A 26,958-nucleotide genomic window follows, 5' to 3' on the forward strand; every position below is an offset into this window, starting at 1 on the left:
AGCTTTTAATGCTAATAGTGCCATTTATTCCTGACCTTCAGAAATATGAGATATTTTAAATGACAACATAAAAAGAGTTCTTGTTTGAAAATGCAAGCTACTTTAAATGCATATTACTTATAAGTATAGAGCGTGCCAGCATCACTCATTCCAGCATCCCTTTTATATCTAACTGGTATATATTTCAGTTGACATTTATTGTTCTCCTGCATACGTGTCAAATTCCTTAATGATGACTCTGACAAAGGCGTAGAGCTAGGTATATATAAATTACATCTGCTACCATATAATCAGTGTTCTCTATTAGAATGCTATTTGTGACAAATCATGTTCAAAATAAAAATTGAATTGATTTTTCTGTTATTTTAATATTGTGCCACTCACAGCGAGCCTTTGATTGAATCTTAAACACTTTAATGCTCTATTTTTGTTTGAGGCAGATCAGAAATGGAGTTTGCACTATTCACAAAGTTAAAACAATTTGTAAAACAACAAAATCAAATTTCAAAGAGCATCTTTATTTTCAAGCCACGGGAATAAATTTGGTAAAGCTCTCGTTACGGGGTGCACAACTTAGCGACAAAAGCCTCACACGCACATTTAATTTCTATGCATCCATTTTCATCTAAACTAGATTTTAACTTTAATGCAGGGTATGAAAAGCCTCTCCAGGCCTTTGTTTCTACTTTTCTCTCGAGCAATTGCAGGCTTTCTCCCAGCTCATCTGAACCCCACGTCACACTTGTCCCTCTCTCTCCTGGCAGTGGGTTTGGGTTACGTTGTCAGTGTTCTGGGCCCATGGGGGTTCTGTCTCCCAGATCCTCCAAAGCAGTCTCTCTCAAGCGGGCGCCTGCTTGACCCACATTGCTTACAAAATAAATTACTTAGGAATAGATCCTGGCTAGCATCATCCTCTTGGGTTAATTTGTGGTTTAGAACAGGGGTCGGCAAACGAGGGCCCACGGGCCACCTATTTTCGTACAGCTCTCCAGATAAGAATGGTTTCCCATTTCTTAAAGGTTTTTTAAAGATTCAAAAGAAGACTATTTCATGATACATGAAAATTATATGAAATTAAAATTTCGGGGTCTATGAGTAAAGTTTTATTGGAACACAGCCACCCTCATGTATATATTGTCTATCGTTACTTTCCTGCTACAACAGCAGAATTGAGTCGTTGCGACAGAGACCAGATGGCCAGTGAAACCCAAAATATTGACTGTCCGGCCCTTCACAGAAAAAGTTTTCAACCCCTGGTTTAGAAGGAAGGGCCATAGTAATTTATGTCCTGTTAAAAGGGTTGGCACCTTCAAGGCAGGAGGCTGAGATAGCTCTCAAAATCTTGCATTCACAACAATAAATCTAATAGGGTTTTTAGACACACTGGCTAAAAGGTCCTCAAAACGTTCATAAGTAGATAAAATGAGAAAAAAAGACCAACCAAGAAAAACAATGCCAACCTCCACAAAGCTGCAGATGTGATATACGTGTACACAAATTACAAAATAAGTCAGAAACGCCCTTAGACAAATAGGTCAAAGAATACTTTAAGCATTCACCAAAACTGGGATGAGTTTAAGCAAATGTAAGTGGTTTTAGGTAAACTGGCATTGGGCAAGGAGTCTGTTACCAGCTGATAGACACCCAGACCCTGGAGCCGAGGTCTGGGACTGTAGGAGGAAGGAAGCCACAGCCAGAAGGAAAGGCCCTGGGAGAGTTGCCCTTGGTGTGACCTTCAAGGCCTAATGGATCTTGGGGCTGGGTTCCCAGCTCCTTTAGACCATGGCGTGCCTGGTGCCCCTTTCTGATGGTACCCCACGTTGGTGAGGAAAGGCAGCCTACACGCTCCTTCTCAGCCTTTGGAGAATCCAGACAAATCCGGCTTGAATCCAAGTATGGACATGGAGCTTTCATTGGGGATACATCAGCCTCCTTTGGGGGGCCACTTGTATTTTTTCTGGGAACGGGGCCTGATTTTAGAAGACTGATAGAGGCTGGTGTATCTTACTCTCCCCACACACCCAGCCCCTCAGCTGATAAAAAGAGGCTGTCAAGGAGGCAGAAGAGGGGAGCTCTGTCTGCCTGGGCCATCTTACCTAATGACAGCTCACACTTGTAAGTGTTCACTCTAGGCCGGGCACCAGGGGAAACTTTGGATATTTGGAGAGAGGGGAGTAATTTGCTTAAGGAGCCCAGAGGCCTCTGGGAAAGGAGGAGCCAAGACCCCAATTCTTGAAACTCTTAGGGTGGGATAGGAGGCTGATGAGCAAGGCCTAGGAACAGGGCAGGGAGATGAGGGCATCCAATCTTCAGCTTAATCAAACCTTTTGACTTTTGCCTTTTTGTTGCTTTTTTCTAGCACCTTTAGCCTGGTCAAAAGGAAGAAGAAGGCCTGTGAGTTTTATGCCTGCAAAATGCCATCCCATGCCCTTTGTGTGCGTTATCCCACTTAATCCGCCCAAAAATCTCATGAGGAAGGTATTATGATTTTATAACAGAAAACAGAGGCTTGGAGTGGTTGTTTCTCACTCAGGATCATTCAGCAGTTACGTGGCATGAACCCTGAAACTCAGCTCTCAACATCCGTACTCACACTGTATTGGCTCTGTCACACTCATCATCCCTCTCATTTATCCTCTCATCTGTTATCTTTCTGAATTGATTCGATGTAGAAACCATGACCCATTTAGAAGTAGTTCATGTTCCTGTGACAATGGCCACAGAGCAGGCCCAGAGGATGTGGCAATGTGGCATGAAGGTTAAGTGTGCAGATACTGGCCTCAGACTGCCTGGGTTCAAATCCAGGCTCTGCCACTTACCATCTGTGTGACCCTGAGCAAACTGCTTCACCTCTGTGCACCTCAGTTTCCCCATCTGTAAGATGGAAATACTTACACTAATTAAGTAAGCTATTCCAGGGAAAGGGCTTAGGCCGGAGCCTGACATAAACAAGCTCGTTAGCAGCAGCTGCTGCTGTTGTTATTATTGGCCAGTCACACCTGTTCTGCCTGCCTCACGAGCTGGAATCCCTGGAAGAAAAGTGCAGCGGTGAGAGGAGCACATCATGAGGGGCCAGGAGCCCTGGGTTCTGAATGCTTGTCTGTTAATAACTCACTGTGTGCGCTCAGAGACGTCACAGCCCCACCCTCAACCCATGTCAGCAATTTCCCCAGCTCCCTTCAGCCCAGTGGTAACTGATAACTATATTGACTGCGCTTGTGTGGGCCAGGTTTACCTGCCTCATCTTTTGATCTTCATGCCCACGCTATTGGGTTGGCTCTTTTGATATCTTCATTTTATAAAATAGAATTTGAGGCTCGGAGAGGGTAAGGAAAGCTTCCACAGCCACACAGCCAGAAAAAAGCAGAGTGGAAATCTGAGTTCAGGGAATCTGGCTCCTGGCCACACACTTCACAGCTGTGCTGGAGCAGTTAAAGCCTTGACTGAGATACTCTATAGAGCCAGCCGGTCACCTTTCTGTGGGATAGGGAGTGAGCACAGGGACCCAGGCATTCCTCCCAATATCCAGCCTCTGGGGGAACTGTCAGTTCTTGCATAGACGGAGAAAGAAGTGACCTCAAAGGAGCACTTCAATTGCCAAGACAGTCAAACTGTCCCAACAAAAGGCCTCATTGTCATAAGAAAACATACAAACCTGCACCCCCGTTTCTTCAGCATTACCAGACCCAGGGAATTTTGTCTTATCAGGTAATGGAATTGTTTTTAGTGGCAAGAATGAGCTCATTACGGATGCAGCTTGTGCTAATAATGATAATTTGCTGTGCAGTAAAATCACCTCTCTACCTGCCCCGACAGACGACGTTCTGGAAATTATAGGCTAGGGAGAAACAGAAAGGATAAAGATTAAGGAAAAGAATTACGACACGGAACTGCTTCAACAAAAGGAGTTACAGATTTGCACATGGAACTTGGTGATCTTAATCACGAAGTTGTAGGAGAATTAGATACCATTAAACAATTTTTTAAATTGCCTTTATTCAATTTTGTTACCTCTGTCATTGGGTGGTTGTTTTTTGTTTTTGTTTTACAGCTCAAGCCATCTTTTAAAGGTTGGTGCCAAATGAATTAATCAGTGACTTCAGTATTGATGCACAATATGATCCTGTGGATGAGGTCAAGGTGAGGGCAGTTGCAAAGAGTCATTTTAATCCTGGCACCCCTTAATTTCATGGGCAACGACCTCAATAACCTTGAGCCCAGAGCAGTCATCTGCAAACTCTGTGGGTTTGGAAGAGGGGACGAGGCAGATACACCCTCCGTGTCACTCATTTCTGAGGGGCCAGCAGAGATGCAGCAGGCTGGACTACACCACCCCAGGCAGGTGAGGGATCTGTCTACCTCCTGTTTCCTTCCTGGGACTGTGACGTCACTCTCCCAGGGTTTTAAGAAAGCTGGAGAAAAGTCCTGACTGTTCGCTGAGCTTTGCCCAGCTCCGAACAGAATGCGACCCTTTATTGAGATGTGGCTTTTTCTCTTTAAACATACAATCTCTAAAAGATTAAAATATCTTTTAATCAATTCAAATAAGGATGTAAAAAATAACATTTTTTCCTGATTATAAAAGCAATACCTGTTGGCTATGGAAAATTGGAAAAACACAGATGAGAAAAGAAAAATGACCAATAGTACCATCATCCAAGCATTATGGGTGAGCTCTTTCTACCCCTCCCCTCTTTTTTTTTTTTGTGAGGAAGGTCGGCCCTGAGCTAACATCTGATGCCAATCCTCCTTTTTTTGCTGAGGAAGACTGGCCCTGGGCTAACATCCATGCCCATCTTCCTCTACTTTATATGGGACGTCACCACAGCATGGCTTGACAAGTGGTGCGTCGGTGCGTGCCCGGGATCCAAACCGGCGAACCCCAGGCTGCCGCAGCGGAGTCGCGCACTTAACCGCTATGCCACTAGGCCGGCCCCTCCCTTTTTTTTTTTAAACGGAAAGCAGGATTATGGTGTGCATGTTTGTGTGTATATGTGTATGTACACCTGGATTTGCTATTATTGTAATTTTATGGCCTGCTTTTTTCATGTACTGTATCATAAATATTTTTCCACAACAGTATTATTCTGTCACATTATTTTTTAATAATGGGATGTACTGTAATCCCATGTTCCATGGGGTTTGGATTGTTGCCTTGTTTTGTAGGAAAATTACCCTTTACACACACCCTTGGTTGTTTCCCTGGACAAGGGTTCTTCACCACTTCTGTGCCAGGACCCTCTGGCTGTCTGGTGAAACCTGTGGACCTCTTCTCAGAATAACGATTTTAAATGTACAATGTAAAATACATGAGACTACAAAATAAACTAACTACATTGAAATATTATTGAAATATTAAAAAGAACAAGTTTGTGAAATAGCCATATAAGTATCTCTTTATACATATATTGACTAACAATATTCTAGAGAGTAAATATAGTAGCTCGAATAACTACAATAATTATAAAGTAGTGATTACCAGTGACATGATTTCAAGGTGTCTGCAACAAACATGAAAAGATCTGTGACTTCTACTGGGCTCAGGTGACAGGTGCGACTGTGGTTTGTTGCCTACATTCATAAATGAAGGCAATTCTAAATTTCCCTTGGAGGTTAGTGAAAACAAGGGCGTAACTTTTTTCTCATTGAAGTCAGAGATTTGACTCCTGATTTCTACCCCTGGAACTCTGGTGGTCCAGGGAGCCCAGGTGAAAATGCCCGCCTTGGGAAAAACTCCCAGGAGTAGCTTGCCGCCTCTTTTGGCTCAGCATATTTTTGAGCCTTTTGATGCCAATGGCCTCATTGCCCCAGGAGCCGCTTTTGATTCCTTCTGAGTGCCAATGGCTGCAGAGTGAGGTCAGAGAGACTGCCTGTCAGCGGCAAGAGGAGGTTAGCCGGTGTTATAGGTTGAATTGTGTCCCCTGCAAAAGATATGTTAAAGTCCTAATCCCCAGTAGCTCAGAATGTGACTTATTTGGAAATAGGGTCATTGTAGCTGTAATTAGCTAAGTTAAGACGAGGTCATACTGGAGTAGGGTAGGCACTAATCCAATGTGACTGGTGTCCTTATAAGAAGTCAGCCATGTGAAGACACAGAGCCACAGAGGGACACCATGAGATGAAACGGACAGAGATTGGAGTTAGGCACCAAAGAACGCCAAGGATTGCCAGCAAACCACCAGGAGCTGGGAAGAGGCAAGGAAGGATTCTCCCCTAAAGTGTCCGAGTGAGCATGGCCCTGCTAACACCCTGAATTTGGCCTTCTAGCCTCCAGAACCATGAGACAATAAATTTCTGTTGTCTTATGCTACCCATTTTGTGCAGCAAACTAATTTTGTGCTGTTTGTGTAAGCAAACAGCAGCCTTAGGAAACTAATACAGCTTGCACCTGCCAGCTGGGCTCTCCTGGGGACTAGGATTCTGAAAAATCTGGGTTGGGGTGCCCATGGCCTCTGTGTAGTGTTGGGAAGTGCCACGCCAGGACCCAAGATGGCAGACAAGGAGCGACCGGTTAGAGGGCTGGGCTAGGGCTTCAGTAAGAGCCTGGTCCAGGTGCACAATGTTACCTCGGGAGTTAGGAAGAGATGGGCCCCACCCTGGCCTTCTCAAGGCCAACATAACCTGGAAAAATCCCACAGAAACATTTAGCATGCTGAGAAGTATCCTCTTTATTCCCACAGGATGATAAAAGGTCTTTATCATTAATCACATGCTGTTGCCAACCAGTCAGGGTGCAGAGGGCAGTCACAGAATTCTTACATTATGAAATTTCCCTAGTGCCTGCTGGGGTGTGGGTGAGGCGCTGATTCTCATGTGAGAACAGCAAGCTTCTGAGCCCCCCTGAAAGTTCACCTCTCCTTGGGAGGCTCTCTGCTTCTAGCCTTCTGCATACTTTGCTGAGGACAGTGGCTCTAGATAAATCTTCCCATTGCACGACATGTTTGGCCTCTGAGCACAGCCATACGTCACCGGAGGTCTGGGATCCTCTATCAGGGGTCTTCCAAGGGCAGGACAGCTACCACCTGGAAGAGAAACCATCCCCAGGAGTTGGAGGCAGGTGGCCCAGCTAAGTAGAGAGACTACTGCAAACATTTCATCCCCTTGGTAAAAACAGCAAGAAGGAAAGAAAGTCCTCCCTTACTTGGAACAGAGAAATCCGGATATTTTGGCAGCAGCCCTTCATGCTGCAAAATTTTTGGAGAGGGAACAGGAGGAGGTTGTGTAGACCTAACTCCGTATATTCTGAAGTAAGAATGAAAGACATAGAGTTAATCCTTTTATTAATAATAAAAATAAGAATAAATATGATCTATGCAGGTCCTGTGTGAGCACGAGATGTTTACTCCTAATCCTTACAATTTATCCTAAAGGTAAGGATTACCATCTCCATTTTACAGAAGGGAAAACTGAGGCCACAAGAGCCACCCTATGCCATGCCCTACCATCTCCCTCCCTCGGCACCCTTGGGCCTTAGGTTGCTGCCAGGACAGGTGGCCCTGTGGGTTTTTACTCCCAGCCTCTCCCTGCAAACCAGCAAAGGCCACAAGCAGGGCTTCTGCAGAATGGGTGCAGGTAGGGAGCAGAGGGTGACTGCCTACTGGGAAGGCCCTGCAATTACAAACAAGGCCCCTTCTGTAAAACCAAGCAGACACAAAAGCAGTCCTAGTCCTGGGAGGGGGCATCTGGGAAACCCTGGGAAGATCTGCTCTTCCCCTCGGTCCTGTCATCTGCAGTTACGCCCTAAGCCAGACTCACTCCTCATACGGTTTCAGGTGCACTCTCTTGGCCTGCTCCGTGATGTCCAGGAAGTCCCTGTAGCAGTTTCTGGCCATGACAGTGTACCGTGTGGCGCAGCCTAGTTCAGTGACCCTGGCTCTCGGCAGGTAGCCCGCCCAGCCAGGGATTGGAGGCTCCTGGAGAGGCTTCTTTACGTACTTGCATTCTGTAAAGACACCGTGCTTCCTGAGGGTGCCACACGGTGGGCAGTGCTCTCAAGTTAGATGGCACCCCAACACTCAGCCCCAGGGGAACCCCTAGGCCTCTAGATTCTGTGTGCCTGCACCTAGGTAGGAGGTCTCCGTATCATCTCTCACTTCATTCTCTCACGAACCATAAGAAGCTGGTGCCATCATTCCCTCCACTTTACAGAGGAAGACACTGAGACCTTGAAGAGGCTAAGAGAGACTTGCCCAAGGTCATACTGCAAGGAAGTGGTAGGGCCAGGATTCAAACCCGTGTCTGTCTGATTCCCAAATTCTAGCTCTTAAACAGATCCTGCTCCTTTCTCAGACTAATGAAAAAGCTTCCGACATTGCTGTTTGACAGTTTACATAAGGGAATCAAGAGAAGCATCCAGGTCAGGAGAAAGCACATCTGACTCAGCACCAGGAATCTGCCTTCAGGTTGTGAATGACTCTGGCTGGCTAGCCGGCTGGCTGACCTTCCGCAATTTCACATTTGTGAGATGAAAGATTACTGCCCTATCCACCTCCCCCAGTTGCTGTAAGAATCGAATTAGGCCACTGAGTTCCAGAACCTCAGAGCTGGAAGGCACCCTAGGGAGCATCTAGTCCATCTTTCCCTGCCCTGGATGAAAGAACTGTAGCCCAGAGAAGGGAAGCAACCTCCCCTAGGTCACACAACTAATAGTCGCAGAGCTAGGCTAAATCCCAAACTCTTAGGCAGATATTCTTTGTAACAGCTTGGAAATTTTTAAAGAACAAGAAACATGTGTGTTAGCATGTGTACCTAAAAAGTCCCCAAACAATTATAGTAATACTAATAAAGGTAATCAGTCCATTACTTTTCCTATAGGCCTTTAGACCTTAAAAATGATCTAGGGCAAATCATTGTTGTGATTATTAACACTATGTAGTCATATCATTAGTTGTTTTTGTCATTGTTATTGTGGTTGTTATTTGGTGCAAAACCCCTTCCCACCCAGCTAGTACCTGGAGGAGTTGGCTTCAAACCCAGGTCTGACCTCAGACTAGGGACACTAGCTCTGGAAGCCTCACTTCCCTCATCTCTGAGAATGATAGGATCAACCTCATAGGGTTGTTGTGGGTGGTTAATGAAACCATGGTGCCCGGCATAGAGAAAGCAACAAAAACGAGGTGGCTACAGAGACAGAAGCTGATGTCTGAACGTTTGCCCAGCGGTCTTCGCTCTCAGCACCGTATTCCCTGACCTGGGTCCCTCTCCCCCTGGAAATGTTTCTTTCTCAATTTAAGAAATAGAGTCTTTCCATTTTGCACTGCTGCCTGGGGATTTGGAACTATGCTGGATTCTGTGCTCCCCGGGGCAGCTCAGTGGGCCTGCCAGGCCCTGCACTTGGGTCTGGGGGTGAAGGGAGGCTGGTTTCCGGGAGCCGGTACCCAGACTCATGGGGTGATACTGCTGGTAGTACTGGTGGAGTGCCCGCAAGACCGTCTCCTCGGAGCAGATGGGCTTCAATTTCTGGGCAGTGGCCACCGAGCAGCGAAATTCCTCCAGCTGGTCTTTATATCGCTGTGTGTTCTCCTGGAAGGTTTTCAGACAGTGGGACATGTCGTCCTCGCCGGAGGTTCCCTGGCAGCTAAGGTACGGCACGAAGCCTGCAAGAGCCGGCGGAATCACAGCCTTCAGCAAGGAATTCAGAACCCGCCTAAACTCCCCAGAATTTCACCCCACCCCTTGGCATTTCTTCCTCGGCCAGCCACGCTGCATTTTTCCAAAGGCCATTAATACAAGCAGGGCTGTTGTTTCCACTGTGGCTGAGCCATCCCAAGGCCACAAAAAACGACCTTGGCGCTGGAGAGGGAAGGCCCATTTCAACAAAGGAGATGACAGTAATATTCTTTGATAGCAAAGCCTGATGTCAGCCTGCACGGCAAATGGGGAAAGCATTTAATGGGCCAAAATGATAGCCTGAGGAGTAACTGAAATTATTCATCTTTTTAGAGAGAAAGCTTATTTTCCTTGACACTTCCCAAATGCAATTTGGGATCTTTCTTATTGGACCATCGGGAAATTGCGGGCTTATTAAAAGCAGAGACCTATTACGCAAAAAGGTAAATTCATTATCTGCGAGACCCACCCCTAGAACAATTTTTCACCATTTCCCACAAACTAACATATAATCATTACAATTAGTTGGGATAAAACACAACTATTTATTTAAACTGGATGCTGAATCCTAAGTACTATAATATTGTCACAATAAAACCCTTTTTTAAAAGAACAAATGAGGAAAAACTGGTTAAGAACTTGGTTTTAAACTGCAAAATAAACAATTCTCATTACGGAAGCCCAACATTTTGCCTTTGTCCCTAAGTAAATAAAAGCTAGCTTCAGAGTTGAAAGCAGGAACCTCCATCCCCTGCACCCTGCAAGAAGCTGCCTCTGGAAGAATTTGATTACTAGGCTGATCTTGAAGTCCTCCATCCACCATCCCGTCTCCCCTACCCACAGGCAATTTAAAAGATATCTATAGACAGCTAACCTTCGACAAAGGAGCCAAGAACATATACTGGAGAAAGGAAAGTCTCGCTGGGAAAACTGGACAGCCGCATGCAAAAGAATGAAAGTAGACCATTATCTTATACCATATACAAAAATTAACTCAAAATTGATTAAAGACTTGAATGTAAGACCTGAAACCATAAAACTCCTAGAAGAAAATATAGGCAGTACACTCTTTGACATAGGTCTTAGTAGTATCTTTTCGAATACCACATCTACTCAGGCAAGGGAAACCAAAGGAAAAATAAACAAATGGGACTACATCAGACTAAAAAGCTTCTGCACAGCAAAGGAAAGCATCAATAAAATGAAAAGACAACCCACCCACTGGGAGAAAATATTTGCAAATCATATATCCGACAAGGGGTTAATCTCCAAAATATATAAAGAACTCATACATCTCAACAACAAAAAAACAACCTGATCAAAAAATGGGCAGATGATGTGAACAACCATTTTTCCAAAGAAGATATACAGACAGCCAACAGGCACATGAAAAGATGTTTAACATCACTAATTATTAGGGAAATGGAAGTCAAAACTACAATGAAACATCACCTCACGCCTGCCAGAATGGCTATAATTAATAAGACAAGAAATAACAAGTGTTGGAGAGGATGTGGGGAAAAGGGAACCCTCATACACTGCTGGTGGGAGTGCACACTGGTGCAGCCACTATGGAAAACAGTATGGAGATTCCTCAAAAAAATAAAAATAGAAATACCGTATGATCCAGCTATTCCACTGCTGGGTATTTATCCAAAGAACATGAAATCAATAATTCAAAAAGATATATGTACCCCTATGTTCACCACAGCATTATTCACAACAGCCAAGATGTGGAAGCAACCCACATGCCCATCAACGGATGAATGGATAAAGAAGATGTGGTATATATATACAAGGGAATACTTAGCCATAAAAAAAGATAAAATTGTGCCATTTGCGACAACATGGATGGACTCTGAGGGTATTATGCTGAGTGAAATAAGTCAGACAGAGAAAGACAAATACCGTATTATTTCACTCATATGTGGAAGATAAACCCATAGATAAAGAGAACAGATTAGTGGTTACCAAAGGAGAAGGGGGTAGGGGGAGGGCAAAAGGGGTAAAGGGGCACATATGTACAGTGATGGATAAAAACTGGACTCTTGGTGGTGAACACGATGAAGTCTATACAGAAACTGAAATATAGTGACACACACCTGAAACTTACACTATGTTGTAAGCTAATAAGACCCCAATAAAATAAAATAAAAAAAGACACCGTAATGTCATGCAGGAGACCCCACAACAGGGGGGCTCTGCCAGAGTGGTTTCTCCTCTATTAGGACCTACTTTGATCTGTGTAGATGTTATACAATTGTATATATGCACACCCATAGGAATACAAGCTACTTTTATGGAGTCTTTCTAAGGGCCAAGACATTTTAAATAGGTCATGTATGCTGGCTCCTTTAATCTTTACAACAATCTCACGAGGAATCTATCATTATCCCACGTAGTGGGTTTAACTGTGACCCCCTAACAGATAAATCCAACTCCTAACCCTGGTAGCTGTGAATGTGACCTATTCTGGAAATAGGGTCTTTGCAGATGTAATTAAGGATTTGGAAATGAGATCTTCCTAGATTTAGGGTGGGCCCTAAATCCAACACCTGGTGTCCTTACCAGAGAAAGGAGAGAGAGATCTGAGAAACACAGACCCACAGCACAGCGCAGAAGGCCACATGACGAGTCATGTGAAGATGGAGGCAGAGATTGGAGTGATGCTGCCAAGAGCCAAGAAACACCTGGGGCCACGAGAAGCCAGAAGAGGCAGGAAGGATCCTCTCCTAGAGCCTTCAGAGACAGCACGGCCCTACAGACACCTTGATTTCAGAACTGTGAGAGAATAAATATCTGTTGTTTTCAACAGCAGCCCTCAGGAACTAAAACACCCATTTTATAGAAATGTTTAGTTACCATAGACAGGTAAGTAGCTTACAATCACGTACACAATGGTCAAGCAGAGACTGGAACCTCAGTTTGCTAGAACTCAAAGCCCGTTCTCTTAACCAACCAGTAGGACCAGGGAGAGGCTGGGCAACCTTGGAATATTCCCCACACAACTCCCCTCCTAAGAACACCTGTATGTGAGAGCTGAGGGCCTATGGGGACCACTGGGTTTGTCACAGGGATGTGACTTAGTAAATTCTTAGTAGCCCAGAAGCCTGAGGAGAAGAAGCCTTTAGGTGGAGTGACCAATTGTCCTGGTTTGCCATGGACTGAGGGGTTTCCCAGGAAGTAGGACTTTTAGTGCTAAAACCGGGACCATTCCAGGCAAGCCAGTGCAGTTGGCCACCATTCCTCTACGGACACAGGAAGGAATGGACCATAAGAACAGCCCTAGTGCAAGACTTGAGAAAGCCCAACTTGCGAAGGACAGGGCCTCAGCTTATTCATTGTGTCTATCCCCATAGCACGGTGTCTATCCTAGTCCAAATGCACTCAATGGACATTAATTAAGTGCTTCCTGCATACCAGGCCATGTCCTGGGAGATTTAGCCTAAGTTATCTCTCTCCATTAATCAGAACACAGTTACGAAACCAGCAAACAGCCACTGATGATTAAGCAGCTAGTAACAATGGGAGATCGGAATTGACCACCTCAAAATACGTCTCTGCCTGAAAGACACTTCGGCCCCCACCCCCACTAACTAACCAAAGGAGTTTGGGATGGGAGGCCTGCCCCCAGAACAGGCCATCCCCATAGACATCTCTGGGTATCTGGGAGGGTCCTTGCTGAGCCCATTCTTAGTTCTGGTTGCCCTTTATAAGAGACATTTACATTTGTAAAGGAAATCTCCATTTGTAAAGGTATCTTCTTCCCTGTACCAGGAAGAAGAGGGGAGATGGCCTTACCTAGAAATGCATCAGAATGGAAGGCGAGGACTTAAATCTGCATGATAGACTTAGCCACTGTTAACTGTGCTGTTTAGGCAATATGCTGTCTGACTCCTACTAAGTTCCTATAGATAACAGCTCCCTGGAGCCTGGGTCCCCATGGTAATGGGTGTTTGAGCTCTTTTTTTCAGGAATTGAACCCCTTGTCCACTTCAGGCCGGTTGATTCCACCAACCCATCAACTGAGCCCACGCAGACATGTGTCCAATAAGCGACCTTTTGATGTGGGGAGGTTAAAGCTCCACCCTCAGGGCATGCTGACGCTGCCATTCTGTGAACATGCGTCCTACGAAGAGGCATGAAGTCTGACTACGCTTGCGCAGATCAATTACCTCATCTCTCCTCCACTTCAGACCAGCTTGCCCCCTACCCCATAAATATCCCTGAGTCCCTATTTTTGGGGAAGCGGATTTGAGATTCATTCTCCTGTTTCCACACTTGGCTGCCTTGTGATTAAACCCTCTCTCTGCTGCAATCTCATCGTCTCGGTGTTTGGCTTTCTGGGCAGAAATGGACCTGGTGCGGTAACAGTTATCAGCCACCTTCAGCAATAGAGTGCTCACAATAAGTCCCTTAAAAGCTCAAGTGCTTGTACTGGCCCAGTTGGCCAGACAGATATGGACAGTGGCCCAAGGCAGGCATAGTGACCAGGACCAAGGTTCTCCTGCTAGGCATGTCCGCAGGGCACGTCACCACTTACCACTGTAGCCTGGTGTGATCCGTAGGTGTCTCATGAAGGTCTTGGAAGACTCCATGACTTCGCGCTCTGTTAATGAAGGGAAGAGGGAAGGAAAATGTCCCATCAAATGTCCCTGCCTCAAGAACTCATTGTGTATTTGCCAGAGTCCTTGGGAGTAGAATGACTTTGCCAGGGGTTGGGACAGAGAGGCAGCATCACCTTCTTACACAAAACCAGCAGATATAGCTGCCTTCAGCGTCTCCCCTCCCCTGGGGGCCTCCTCCCAACCACCCAAGCCTTCATCCATCCATCCATCCAACAATCACAAACTGAACACACACAACAGCCACCACTGTGACAAACGTTAGGCATAAAAAGATGAGCAAGACCCAGGAGCCCCCATGTAAGACTCATGAACCTTGGGGGAGGGGAGAGATGAGGCACCCTCACCCCCAGGGCCTTTTTTTATCCAGGTGGAATCAGGTTGCAGTGGTGATTTTTGCTGCCAACCCCCACCAACAGCCTTAGGACATCTGGCAGTGTCTGGAGACATTTTTGGTTGTCACAACCGGGGGATGAGGTGCTACCAGTATCTAGTGAGTAGAGGCCAAGGATGCTGCTAAACACCCCACAATGCACAGGACAGCCTCACAACAAAGAATTAGACTAAGTTCTGGCTGGAAGGGATCAGAAGTCCGAAAAGGCTGGCCTGGAGCCTAAGGTGGGTGAGCAGAGCATGGAGGGGGGACCGCGAGAGCATCAGTTTATGTGGATGCTGTCTCCTGGGCCAGGCCCCTTCCCCCTTCTGGGGTAGCCTGTGGTCTCCCCCGATGAGCCAAGCCCTGCATCTCGCATCTGCTGATGCTGCCAAGTCCTCTCTGCCCAGCCAGTTCATCTCTCAAAAGGGGATGCCCTGTGGCCAGAATAAGTGGTCTGAGGGGTGGAGGGGAGGGCCATATTTAGGGTTAGGCAGTAATAATAGGAATTTTTTAAACAGTTCAGACATTTATAGAATACTTGCTATGACACCGCTGAAGGCAGGACTGCATTCTTAAATCCTCACAGCCGCCCAAAGGGTTAGTTCCTATTGAGTCCCCATTGAATAGATGAGAAAAATAAGGCACAGAGAGGTTAACTAACTTGTTTGAAGGTACTCGCGTCCAAGGAGGTATGAATGCACCACCTCTAAACTCCGAGACCAAGATTATGTTGCCCAAACATGTGGCGCTGGGAAGTGGGCGGCGCCCTGCGCAGGTGGGTGGCGGGCTGCGCGGCTGCAGACCCCGCCCTGCCTGGAGGTGGTGCGTGGAGGGGCGTGGAGAGGAGGCGTGCTGGGGCTGGGGGGCCAAGATGGGGGGCAGACAGCGCGGACACGGCCCTCCCCACCTCTGCTCCCCGCCCCCTTCCCGCGTCGCTCACCTGGGCGGGCCTGGATCGCGGCTCCCCCGGGCCGGCCTCCCGGCCTTTGTGCGCTCACCCCGCGGGGAGGGGGAGCCCAGGCCCCGCGGGCCGCGGGTGAACCCGAGGGAATGTGGGGGCGCTCCCCCCTGCGCCCCGCTCAGCGCCGCCCCCGGCGTGAAATCCAGGGACACGTTAGGCTTCCGAAGCTGGTCTCCGTTCTCGGTTCTCGGTACATGGTCTCCCCCGCCGAGGCCCCTCGGGGTTTGGGAATTGAGGGGAGGGGTACGCGAAGGCACCAAGGTCAAAGCCGCCCTTTACTGCTGTGGACGCTGGGGCGGCCTGGGCTGGGGCCGGGAGGCCCCGGTGGTGGAGGAGGTTTGGCGGGAACAGGCCTTACTCCCGGGCTGTGTGAGGGGCTGGCAGGGGCGGGAGCAGCCTGGGAGGGAAGGAGAGGCCTGTGTCCGTGGCGGCTTCCCCTGGGCTTCTGACACCCCCGTCCCCCCTAGTCTTCTCTTATCAGGAAAGATGGGATTTCCAGATGACAGAACAGGGCAGAAGGGGGCAACGCACCAAAATGAAGGAAGGGGTGCGATGGGCAACGCACCATCCTCATTTTATGGGAGCTCAGGGGCCTGAGCCTTCATCTCATTGGATTGAAACCAGGATGCCCACTGTGCGATCCAGACAGAGAGACTAAGTGGACAGACTGCTAGTCCCAGCCTCTCCTGTACAGAGAAGGAAACGGAGGCTGACTGCCTGGTGGCACCGCTTTTCCGTACACACTTGTTCCTTTGTCTGACTGTCTGCACCTGGCAGCCTTCCCTACCTCTACCCTCCTGGGGATTGAACTTCAGATGAAGGCTGATGGAGCTACCCACTTAGGAAGGACTCGTTTATACCCTCTCTGGGTCCTGGGATCCCAGCTCAGACTATCCAGAAACTTCTAGAGCCAACTTTGGAGGGTGCCCCAGACACAGAGCCTGGAATAAACCCCAGGGTCTAGATGCATCTGCCAGCTTGGCATGCCTGCTAGGGTACCAGAGGACAAAGCTCCCCTCCTAAGCCTTCTGCTTTTTTTAACGACCTTCATTTGGGTGCAGTGGAGCTGTTGGTGGGCACCCTGGCTTATCTGCCTTCTCTCCGGCTTGACCACTTGCTTCCACCTTGGAGGGAAAAGGAGGTCATGGACATCAATGGAGCCTTGGTTTCCAGCAAACAAAGGGGCCAGTCCTGTTGGAATGAAAATTAATAAAGCAATCTCCACCTGAGATGGGGTGGAGGGGGAGGTCAGTAATAATCTGTCTAGAATTCCATTTGCAAACTCAGAGTGCAAAAAAAAAAGTCTGGGCCACATGAGATCCAGAGTTTTGCTTTATTAGACATCTGTGAAGACAGAAAGTTTGCAGATACAATCTGTCAAGTTGTGAACTGCTGCAAAGTTCTGTGAAGTTTGAATTTATCTTGTAGTGAACAAGACCCCAATGACTGATATTTTAGAATACTGGTCCATATTCCAAGCAGATGAGAGGTGTGATGTTACGGCCAACAACTTTTATACTAGTCAACCACTTAAGCCACTTTCCAGCGTAAATATGCAGCTTAATCACAGCTATTTCATCTCTACAATGTGAAATTCGATCTTCGACTAATAATGCATATTGACTCCTGTTTATTGGCGCATGCGATTCTTTGCCACCCTGGCAATTCACCAGACCTGGACTCTAAAAGCTAAACTTGATCTAAATAACATTCTAAGGGTAGGGCAGGCTCTGTAAACTGGACTCATCTTAGCCATCACTCTGCAAAAACGCTTATATAGTCTCCTCCTCTTTACTCTTTTGTCTGTAACTTGTCTGTCATTCAGCATTTATTAATGCCTGCTGTGTACAGAAAGGGCAGTTACAAAGAAAATCTTTTGACAATTCTGCTTCCAAGAAACATGACCATCAGATAATATGCCAGGGACAGTTGAGTAATGGGTCAAGACAACAGGCCTTTTAGAAACTTTCTAAGATTAGAAAATGTGTTCAAGTGTATTTATCCAGTGCTCTTATTCTAGAATATTTCTGAGAGGGTGGAGGGGGAGGAGGGATGGATTTGGGGATTCCCTTTAAGGAGTTTGACTAATGGGGCTGCATCTCTGGGGCCAGAAGAAAGTCCAATAAAATTATCACCCCCTCTCCATCATCTGTTTGCCAACAGTGCAGATTTCAACCAGCTCGTCTAAGAGAAATAGTAGACAAGGAGACATCCTTAATGCAAGGTGGGAAAGACCTTACATTACCCCAAAAAGAGGGACTTGACTATATTACTCACACTTACACTTAATCCAGTAGATAAGCTGGATTTGTGCACCACTAGATTCCTTTCTTTGACCCTGGCGTTCTGAAAACATCACACACGGTGGACCACCCTTTGCCCTCAGTGACTGCTTTGTCCCACAAGGAAAAGTTGACGACCCTGCAGGGATACAAAGAATTTTCATAGGTTTTTCTGCACAGTCACATTACTTACAGAACCAGAATGTTCAGCTCTCAAGGACTGGACAGGAGAATCGATAATATTATTATGCTCCTTTAAATATAACCTGTGAACCTTTGGGAAGGATGTGTGTATAGAAAGCTCTGATGAAGTGGATCCAGGTGGTTCATTTGTTCAGAGTATTCTGACCCTGGGCACCTCTGTCTATTGCTCAGTCTTGCATAAATAGTCCATAGCTTAGTATCGGTACAAACTGATGATTAGTATGCACAATTAAGAAATGAAACCATGGAAAATTAAAGGCAGCAATGTCATCAACAGAATTCAAAGAGCATTTTCATTTTTTTAACAAGAAAAGCACATTGCAGAAATAAAGATTCTGTACAATATTCTAATATTGTATGTACATAAAATTATATTACTTATAACTAAATTGAAAAGTCTTATTTGTAGAGTATGGCTGGCAACAGCAAAGAAAGACCCATAACATTTAGCTTTTGAAGCAGAGCAGGCAGAAGAGAACCCTAGCAAACACACCTTTGTGCCTGGATATGAAATCCCGCCACTGAGTTATGTGACTAGCCTTCTCTAGTTCTGTGGTTTGTTCGTGTTTCACATCCCAGTAGGGAATTCTGCAGCAGGCGATGTGAAAAAGAAGACATGTTAAAATGAAATTGGAAATGCTATTTAAAATCTGCGTATCGGGTATGATAATGGGTTTGTGAATCCAACTTGCGTTCGAAGTTAGTTCCCTCATCTTCCCTTCATTCATTATGCATGCCTCCAGTGATTTAAAATCGGAATGAATTCCAGCAGGTGGAAAAGATAGCTTTGAACAGATCAGACAGGCTGTGAGTCAGATTCTTGATTCTTCTTCCTCAGTTCGTTCCTGAATGTTGGAGAAGACTGGCTTTGCAAGTGGGGAAGGAAGGAGAGAACCCAGCCCCACCAGTTGGTTCCTGGGTCAGCCCCGTCCTTAGGGTGGCTTTCTTGCAATCTTTTTCCTCCCCGGGCTTTTCCTGTGAGGATTAAAAGCATCATCCCTAAGCCAGATGGAGCCCCAGCCCCACGCACAAGAGGGCGAGGCGTGGGATCATCGCTCTTCACGTGTAAACCCTCTGTCCTGAGGGGGTCACAATGGGAAGGCTGAAGGCTGCAGGCTGCAGGCTGCAATCTACGCTTCAGCTTCCGACAAAACCTAAGTTAGGAGTTCTCAAATTGCAGTTGAAACACAGTCTCCTGTGGTGTTTACTAAAAGTGGCAGATTCTGGTCCTCCTCTCCAAGACTCAACTTCAGTTCTAAAAGAGACAGGATCCAGGAACCTGTTTTTAACAAGCACCCAGGCAGTTCTCATGCCAGTGATCCACAGATCTGCTTTGAAAAAACCTGGCTTAATTCCTGGAGTATAGATCTACAAATTCCTTTTGGACGGACTTCAAAAACTGAAGATTTTAATGAAGCATTTCATAGAACAGATTCTCTGCCCATGTCTCACCAATGTATTCTTTTCAAAATGTGGGAATACATGGCCAGAACTCTTAGGGGGATGAGAGTGAGCAGGGAGGAGGGAGTTAATTTAAAATATGTATGCTTGGGGCCAGCCCTGATGGTCTAGTGGTTAAAGTTCCGTGCTGTCCACCTCAGTGGCCTGGGTTCGTTTCCCAGTGGCGGAACCACACCACCCATCTGTCAGTTGTCATGCTGTGGTGGCAGCTCACATAGAAGGACTTACAACTAGGATATACAACCATGTACTGGAGCTTTGGGGAGAATAAAAAAGAAAAAAAAAAGGAAGATTGGCAACAGATGTTAGCTCAAGGCGAGTCCTTCCCTGCAAAAAATAAAACATAAAAATAAAATAAAATATGTAGGCCTGTCAAGGTGAGGGGCTGTTCCAGACTCCTGGGCTCAGTGATGTGGACAAGGCAAATTGCAGCCTCACTTTCTCACACAGGATCCTATGAAGGTTAATTAGAATTACTTAGGAATTCAGAAATCAGGATTTGGCATTCTGGGAATTATATCACAGCATATAATGTGGGATAGGTCAGGAGCTCTTTAATATCCATTTCCCTCAAAGAAGTTTTTACCTACAGAAAAGTTGAGGTATCAGCCCTCCCACTCACACAAATCCTAGTGGATTAGCCAAAGCTACAGTTATTCTTCATGGAACCTATTTGGAATTTAAATTATGAGAACCTAAAATAGTGCCCAGTGTAGGCAGTCCTCTCCCACCAGCTAAAAATGCTCCAAGTTCCCACTGAATCACCACTTTGAATCACATGATGAAGAAAAGAAATGAACTGCAGATGGATGGCATTTTATATTGACTGCCGTCCAAAAATGGTAAAAAGGAAAGTCTCAGAGATGAAGAATCTTCCCCTGGCTCAAAGATCTCATTTCAAATCTGGAAAGACAGCAATAGGGCATCCTAAGTTCTACTTAATGGAGATCTGTTCAAAGCAAACTCAGTCACTGCTGCAGAAACATACTGATTCCCTTGTTGGGTGGGTGTCTCACCACTTTGTACCTGTGAAAACCAGCTGCTCTTAGGATCTTTGAATTGCTTATTCCTAAACCTCGATCTTAATTTCCAAGAGTTTTTCTGACTCCAGTGTGCCCTCAAAAATCCCTAATTATTCCAGCCCTGGTTGTTCTCATCTTCGCTGCTGAAATTCAGGTGGGCAATGGTGAGGGGCAGGGCGGGGCCAGCAGTCAGGGCTGAGGTCAGCAGATGCAGGTGAGTGCGTCCACGGGGGCAGGCGGCAGGGAGGCCGGTTAGTAATTTAAGAAGTCAATCCCAACCTTGACACTCTTGGAGGTGGCTATATCGATGGCCGTGGCCTTGATCTCGGTGTCCCCAAACTGCATGAGGGTCTGAATCTCCCTCCGAGGGGGCACAGCCGTGCCGCTGGTCCCCGTGAGATCCAGGCGGAGCGTGCCGCACTTCTTCACCCCAGGGTCGGTGATGAAGCTCACGTCGTCGTGCTCAGAGCTGTAGATGTTGATGATGATGACCAGCTGGGAGGGCTTGGCCGGCGTGTAGCTACGCTTGACCAGCTCCCCCAGGGCCACGGACTGGTCGGCAGAGATGAACTTGTCGAAAACGTCGGTGCACCAGCGAGTGCCATCCTTCACCAGCAGCTTCTCGGGCGGGTGCTTGCCCTCCACGTAGCGGTTCAGCACGCCCACCCCGTAGGTGAGCGGAGACCGGCGCACCTTGATGACGGCAGGGTCCAGGCCGAAGAGGACGGCGCCCTTGAGGATGGTGAGGCCCACGTCCTGGGGGACGATGATGCGGCACTTGTCGCCAAAGGCAGCCTGCACGGCCTGCTGCAGGAGCGGCGCCTCGGCAAAGCCGCCCACCAGGAAGAGGAACTTCACAGTGGACACCTCGGGCTTCTGAAACAGGTCCCCTGAAAGGGAAGAGGAGGGACAACATCCTGTCACCAAAAGCCAGCAGGCAAGGGGGACCGGGTGGCCTGAGAATGTGGGGAATGGACAAAAACACTTGCCCAACTGGAGGACAAGCCTAGTCTGAGCTCGTTGGACAGAACTGTGTAGAGCTCGTCTTTTAAAGAAAGGGGTTTGCACACCAATATGCTCAGGAATAAAAACCAAAGCTAGCGCTAAGTAGAAACCCATTTTAATAGCTAGCTGGTGATCATTTTAAGTAGTGATTTGTTATACGTAAATGAATACTCCTCACACTCTCCCAACCTGTGGTTCTGTTAGGTAAGTCAAGGCAGGCTATTATAAATAATATTCTTTGGTTTTCATAGAAATCCCATCCCACCCCAGGGGTTCTGGTTTGGTAGGGGAGTGGTAGGAAGTGGATGGGAGGCCTGGATACTGAAAATGGTCCCCGGTGTGTCTACTCTGTGTCCCTGGGTGAGGGCCACGTGGCAGGATAATGGCGTGGCCAGTGCTGTTTGTTCTGATTCTCCTGGTGGGAGATCTTTCTTTGGTTCACACAACAGTTCCTCCTCCCCGGCAAGGGTTATGGTTCCTAATTTTTCCTGATAAAGCAAAGACCACACATTCCCTAGGGCCTGGGGCTCGAGGATAATATTGCTGCAGAGCTCCCAGCTCTCTGACTTTTGAAGCCAAACTGAAAGCCCAGGTGAGAACAGGCTCTCGGCTGCTTTCAGTACCTGAGGGGAGGGATCCAGAGCCTGTGCCCAGCAACCTCCCTCATACGTGCCCAGGCCCTGTCCATCGTGCTGGGTCTGGCCTATGCTGCCCGGCTCCGGGCCCTGTGCCGCCCTGGCTTCGCATGCACTGGTTGGTGATGCTGGAAAAGTCAGTCCCTGTTCTTGGCTCCGCCACACTGAGTGGCCGAGCTCTGGCTGATACTTACGGAGATGCTCAATGATGCTGTCGATGGTTGGCTTAAAAAGGGCATTCATGGCATCTGGACTCATCCTCAGCATCCCCTGCGAGGACCACTTCACAAAATCCACACTGTGGGGGTTGCGAAACGGGCAGTGAGTGTATAAAGGATACCCCAACTAATCTGCACAGACATGGGCCCTGGCAGAATAGCTGTCACATCTAAAAAGGGCAGAAAGGGGTTTGAAAGTCCTTGGAAATATGTAAACTGCCAAGACCTGGACCCTTAGAAGCCCAAAAGCTAAGACATAGCCTCTCTGTTTCTCTTTGCTTTTCGCTGTGGCCAACCTTGCCCTGGGGCAGTGGAAGCCAAAGTCTAGTACAGAAGACAAGGAGATAAATCAAGGGATCACTCTCTCTCTTGGATGTCTGTTAAAGGCTCATAGGATGTGTCCACTGTACTGCTTGCTACATAAGGCTACAAACCCGTGTGCTCAGGTACATTTCCCTCTGCCCTGCAGGCACGTGTCCCATGATGGTGATAAGCCTGATGTGACCAGATGCCCCTCACTGTCTCTATCAAAGCTGCAGCATGTCCAAAGCAGCGGCTCTATCAAGGGTGCAGCATGTCCAAAGCAGCGGCGTGGAACAGAACAGAAAGAGCACTGCACAGGGAGTCTGGATGGCTGGGCTCCAGCCTGGCCTCCACCACTTAGTAGCTACAGGACTTTGGGCAAGTTGACCTACATTTTCTATGAGGCCCAGTCTTCTTGTCTGAAAATCAAGGCTAATACCACTTGCCTTGCCTCCCTCGCAGAGGTTGTTGTGAAGACAAAGTTAAATACCATGTCTGTGGAAACACTTTGGAAACTTCCTGGCACTAAGGGAACACCGGGGACTGTTTATTGCAGTGTGTGCCCGGCCCGTTCTCAAGTTCAAAGGGGCTGAGCAAAGTGTCTCCATCCCTGAAGCGAAACACACACCAGCTGCTTACCAGCATCGCATTCTAGATTCTGCCAGGCCTCCCAGTCCAGGAATTCTTTCCATGGTCTAGGCCAGAGGACAGTGTGGTGCGTTGCGGATGACCCCATGGCTGGCCGCGGCCAGTCTCCCCAGGAGGAGAGCTGGCAGGCCCCAGAACTGTGCAGGCAGGACTTGGGATTCAACTCGGAACAGGTGCCTCTCGGGGGACCAAGGGAGCAGGTTCTCTCTGGGGACAGAGAGAACATCGGCCTAGCAGCTAGGACCCTGCTCCAAGGGCAAGATGACCTGGAATCAACTAGAATTTGTTTCCCACTAAAAGGAATCAGGGCTTCTTAGAGAAATAGCCCACTGCACGTCTGGGGTAGAGAACATACAAGATGAGCCAGGAGCATCTCCACACACCAGAAGGTCAAGACTGTCAAAGACCACAGATGTCACGTCAACGGACTCAGGAGCCAACCTCAAGAGGCTCCTACTGGTCAGGATGGGACAATTTGAGCATCAATAAGGATATAACTGCCATGGCTTAAATACATCATATATGCTTAAACGCCTGAATTCTTAACGATACTCCCTGCCTTGTGCCCCCGCAAAAGAAAAAAATTCATTTTTCACTTTGGAGGATGCTAGGAAGTCAACAATTTTTTTCTTAACCAAAAACTTATACATGGAAGGAAAGAACCAAGAGTTGTCCTGTTTTTCCTATATGAACTGTACTTCAGGGCAACCAAACCGTTGAGGAGAAAAGTTTCTCTCTACAGAAGTATTCTGGTGAATAAATGCAGAAGAAGTGACAGACTAAGGGAGATAACTACAGGGCCACCCCTTAAATTAAGGCCTAAGCAATGATCATCCGTGACTGCTAACATCACAAGCAAACACGATGTGTCCCCTGATGTGATGCAGTTGGAAATACTACCACCCAGGAAGTAGACATGCCCAAAACTCAGACTTGAATCAAACCTCTAGCTCAATCTGTCAATTTGTAAGAAAAATAGCAGGGGACAGAAGGACACATGATGTAGGCATGCACTGAACAAAACCCAGACTGTAGGAAACTACAGGACAAACAGTCAGCTTTGTCATCTAATAAATTGCAAGAAAAAAACAGGAGAGGGAACCTATATATTAAATGGGCCTTAAGAGGCATATCAGATCATTGCTATGTATAGCCATCAGTTAAACGCTAATGCAATCTGAAAAAAAATTATGAGACAATCAGAAAAATTTTAATGTTAACTGGGTATTTGATGATATTGAAAAATTACTAATTTTAAGTGTGATACTCGTATTGTGGCTATGATTTTAAATTTATCTCCTTTAGAGATATATACTGACATGTTTATGGATTAGACAATAATCTGAGATTTGCTTTAAAATAATTGGGGGAGGGTGGATGAGGATTTAGACTGGCCAGGAACTGACACCTGTTGAGGCTGGATAATGAGGTTCATTTTACACAGTAAATGTTTGAAATTTTCCCACTATAAAAAGATTTTTAGTAATCTATGATTTTCATCTATTATTTTTTTTAATTCAGCTTTAAAACATCTTCGAAATATGTTCATTTTGCAACAAGCTGAGCTACAAACACTTGCCTGCAGCCAAGAAATGCAGAGAAGCAGGGAACTCAGACTCCCATGGGATTCATTCAACAACTATTGACTGAGCACCTGCTAGGTACGTACCAGGTTCTGCTGTAGATGCTGGGGATACGGCAGAGGCCAAAACAGACAAAATTCCCTGCTTTCATAAAGCTTGTATTTTTTAGTACATAATAACAGCTAACACATAAATACTGCTTTCCAGATTCTAGGGATTATGCTAAGCACCTAACATATATGAATTCATTTCCTCCTCACAACAACCCTTTGAAGTAAGTGGAATGAACATCCCCATTTTCCAGATGAAAAAACTGAGGAACAGAGAAGTCGAATCACTTGCCCAAGGTCAAACAGTGAGTATGTAGGATTGGAACCCAGAGTCCACACCCCCCTTCCTCCCTCTCATCAACATGACCCACCCCCTGGAACGTCCTGAGCCAAATGTGAGCCCAACTCACTTGCTCTTCCTCAAGGCGTGCTCCACACTGTGCCCACGGAACTTCTTGTAGTAGTCGATGAAGGAGAAGGGCAGGGTGATGTTCAGCGGGTTCGTTCGGTCCGGGGCAGCCGCCCTTTTGCGAGACTCAAACGCGATCATTAAGTCAACCCAGGCTGCAGGTCGCTTGATTTTGAATTGTTCGATAAAATCCTCTCCAAATATTTTACACAGAAGCTTCTCAAATTCATAATCTACTCCTAAGGAGCCATAGGGTCCACCTGAGTCGAGAACAGAATGGGAGCCCACCATGTTAAAAACACTCAGAAACTGCATCCAAGGTCTGAGAGACAGCGTATCCTGTGTTCTTCTCTCAAACACAAAGTAGCACTAACTTGGACCCGCTCAGCAAGCAGACAGCAGCTATGTGTTTTCACTTACACCTTAAAACTCTTAGGTTCTTCTCATTCCATGTGGAGAAACCTTTTCTTATAGAAATCACTCGTCAACAATCTGTTTAAAATCAATTACACTTTAAATAAAATCAAGACATTTACCTAACTAGGAGCATCATGGTATTCCCACCCAAGAAATCCAAGGACAGGCTCTGGATAACCAGCAGGCCTCGCCTCGTCCCTGCGACCTACTAATTACTCATCATCCCCACCCCCACCAAGGGAAGGAGCCTGTTGTCTGCTTTGGCAATCTTGATCCAAGACCTGGTGTCCTGGGACCTCCCTAGAAGGCTTAATCATAGCACTCAATCATAGGTGACATCAGGTTACAACACATCCTTCCAGAACTTTCAGAAACAAACTCCCTTGGCCAGGATCTGAAACAGGCTCACTTTACACTAAAGGTACAGTGGTTTGTGTTTTAAGAACATTTAACTGCCTTTGGCTCTCCAGTGTCACAGAAGCTTCGGTATCCTCTCCTGTCTCAATCCCACATTGAGAGAAGGAAATGCCGAGGGAAATCTGATACGGGTGAAATGGCTCAGGTGTGAGAAAATCAGCCATGCAGGGGCTCACCTGTTGCTTTATACAGTTCTTTAAGGTGTCCCTCTGGTAACCGTATCTGATGGACTGTCAAGTCTACTGTGCCACCGCCACTGTCCACAACCACATACTTGTCACCTGGTACAAAAACAACCATCCTTTACATGGGCCGCTTGTCAACCCCATCCTGAAACAAGCTGGCGGGTGACGACTCGGTGTACCCACCTAAGTGCCGTCAACACTTCTCATTAGTACAATGGTTTTGTTAATTAGCTGCACAGCGAGTTATCCATGACTAAAGAGAATGCAATAATGTCTTCCCAGGAGTGATGGTTAGCATGGATGATAAAGAACCCAAGTGAGGGCATCTTTAAGACTAAAGCATTCATGTCACACCCTGCTGCATACCTGGCATGTACAAGTGGACAACTTGCTGCCAAGTTAATGGCACCATAAAACAGACTGCTGTTTAACAGAAGACTTACTCTGGAACCAGTGAGTTCCATTTCCTACCTCTCTTCTGAAGAGTCTATATGGCTTTACAACATGCAAAATTATAGCTACAAAAGAGCTCTCCTTGGGTGAGTGGT

The 26,958-nt window shown here is 46.8% G+C and overlaps 2 protein-coding genes across 7 annotated transcripts in view; both read right to left on the reverse strand.

Moving 5' to 3' along the window:
- Nucleotides 1–6,650: 6,650 nt before the first annotated feature.
- SPMIP5 (sperm microtubule inner protein 5) lies at nucleotides 6,651–15,862 on the reverse strand. Of its 4 annotated transcripts, none has more exons than XM_087432679.1 (6): nucleotides 15,551–15,862; nucleotides 14,153–14,218; nucleotides 9,378–9,596; nucleotides 7,756–7,942; nucleotides 7,142–7,242; nucleotides 6,651–7,022 (listed from the first exon to the last, which is right to left on the reverse strand). In XM_087432679.1, exons 2-6 carry the CDS (start codon nucleotides 14,205–14,207, stop codon nucleotides 6,877–6,879), a joined length of 708 nt encoding a protein of 235 aa, XP_087288805.1. In that variant the 5' UTR covers nucleotides 14,208–14,218; nucleotides 15,551–15,862; the 3' UTR covers nucleotides 6,651–6,876. The 4 variants fall into 4 exon arrangements, with proteins under 4 accessions (XP_087288805.1, XP_087288804.1, XP_087288806.1 ...); XM_087432678.1 differs by lacking the exon at nucleotides 15,551–15,862 and adding an exon at nucleotides 15,272–15,409; XM_087432680.1 differs by lacking the exon at nucleotides 15,551–15,862 and adding an exon at nucleotides 14,351–15,250.
- A 1,028-nt stretch (nucleotides 15,863–16,890) lies between these two features.
- Nucleotides 16,891–26,958, reverse strand: part of HSPA12A (heat shock protein family A (Hsp70) member 12A) — a 163,875-nt gene continuing 153,807 nt past the window's right edge. For all 3 annotated transcript variants that reach the window (XM_087432670.1, XM_087432671.1, XM_004428106.3), the window contains 4 exons: nucleotides 26,402–26,506; nucleotides 25,393–25,651; nucleotides 22,375–22,478; nucleotides 16,891–21,430 (listed from right to left, as the gene is read on the reverse strand). In XM_087432670.1, the coding sequence (XP_087288796.1) occupies nucleotides 20,793–21,430; nucleotides 22,375–22,478; nucleotides 25,393–25,651; nucleotides 26,402–26,506 (1,106 nt within the window). In that variant the 3' untranslated portion in view covers nucleotides 16,891–20,792. The remainder of the gene's footprint in view (nucleotides 21,431–22,374; nucleotides 22,479–25,392; nucleotides 25,652–26,401; nucleotides 26,507–26,958) is intronic.

This window comes from Ceratotherium simum, chromosome 6 (genome assembly GCF_057802395.1).
Source record: "Ceratotherium simum simum isolate JZ-2026a chromosome 6, ASM5780239v1, whole genome shotgun sequence".
NCBI lineage: Eukaryota > Metazoa > Chordata > Mammalia > Perissodactyla > Rhinocerotidae > Ceratotherium > Ceratotherium simum.

Coding starts and splice junctions, on each gene's coding strand:
- SPMIP5 (XM_004428175.3), bottom strand. CDS start 14,255: ATGGGACATTTTCCTTCCCTCTTCCCTTCATTAACAGAGCGCGAAGTC. Junction 9,597..14,152: donor GATCACACCAGGCTACAGTG/GTAAGTGGTGAC, acceptor CGGCTCTTGCAG/GCTTCGTGCCGTACCTTAGC. Junction 7,943..9,377: donor GTATCACCCCATGAGTCTGG/GTACCGGCTCCC, acceptor GTGTCTTTACAG/AATGCAAGTACGTAAAGAAG.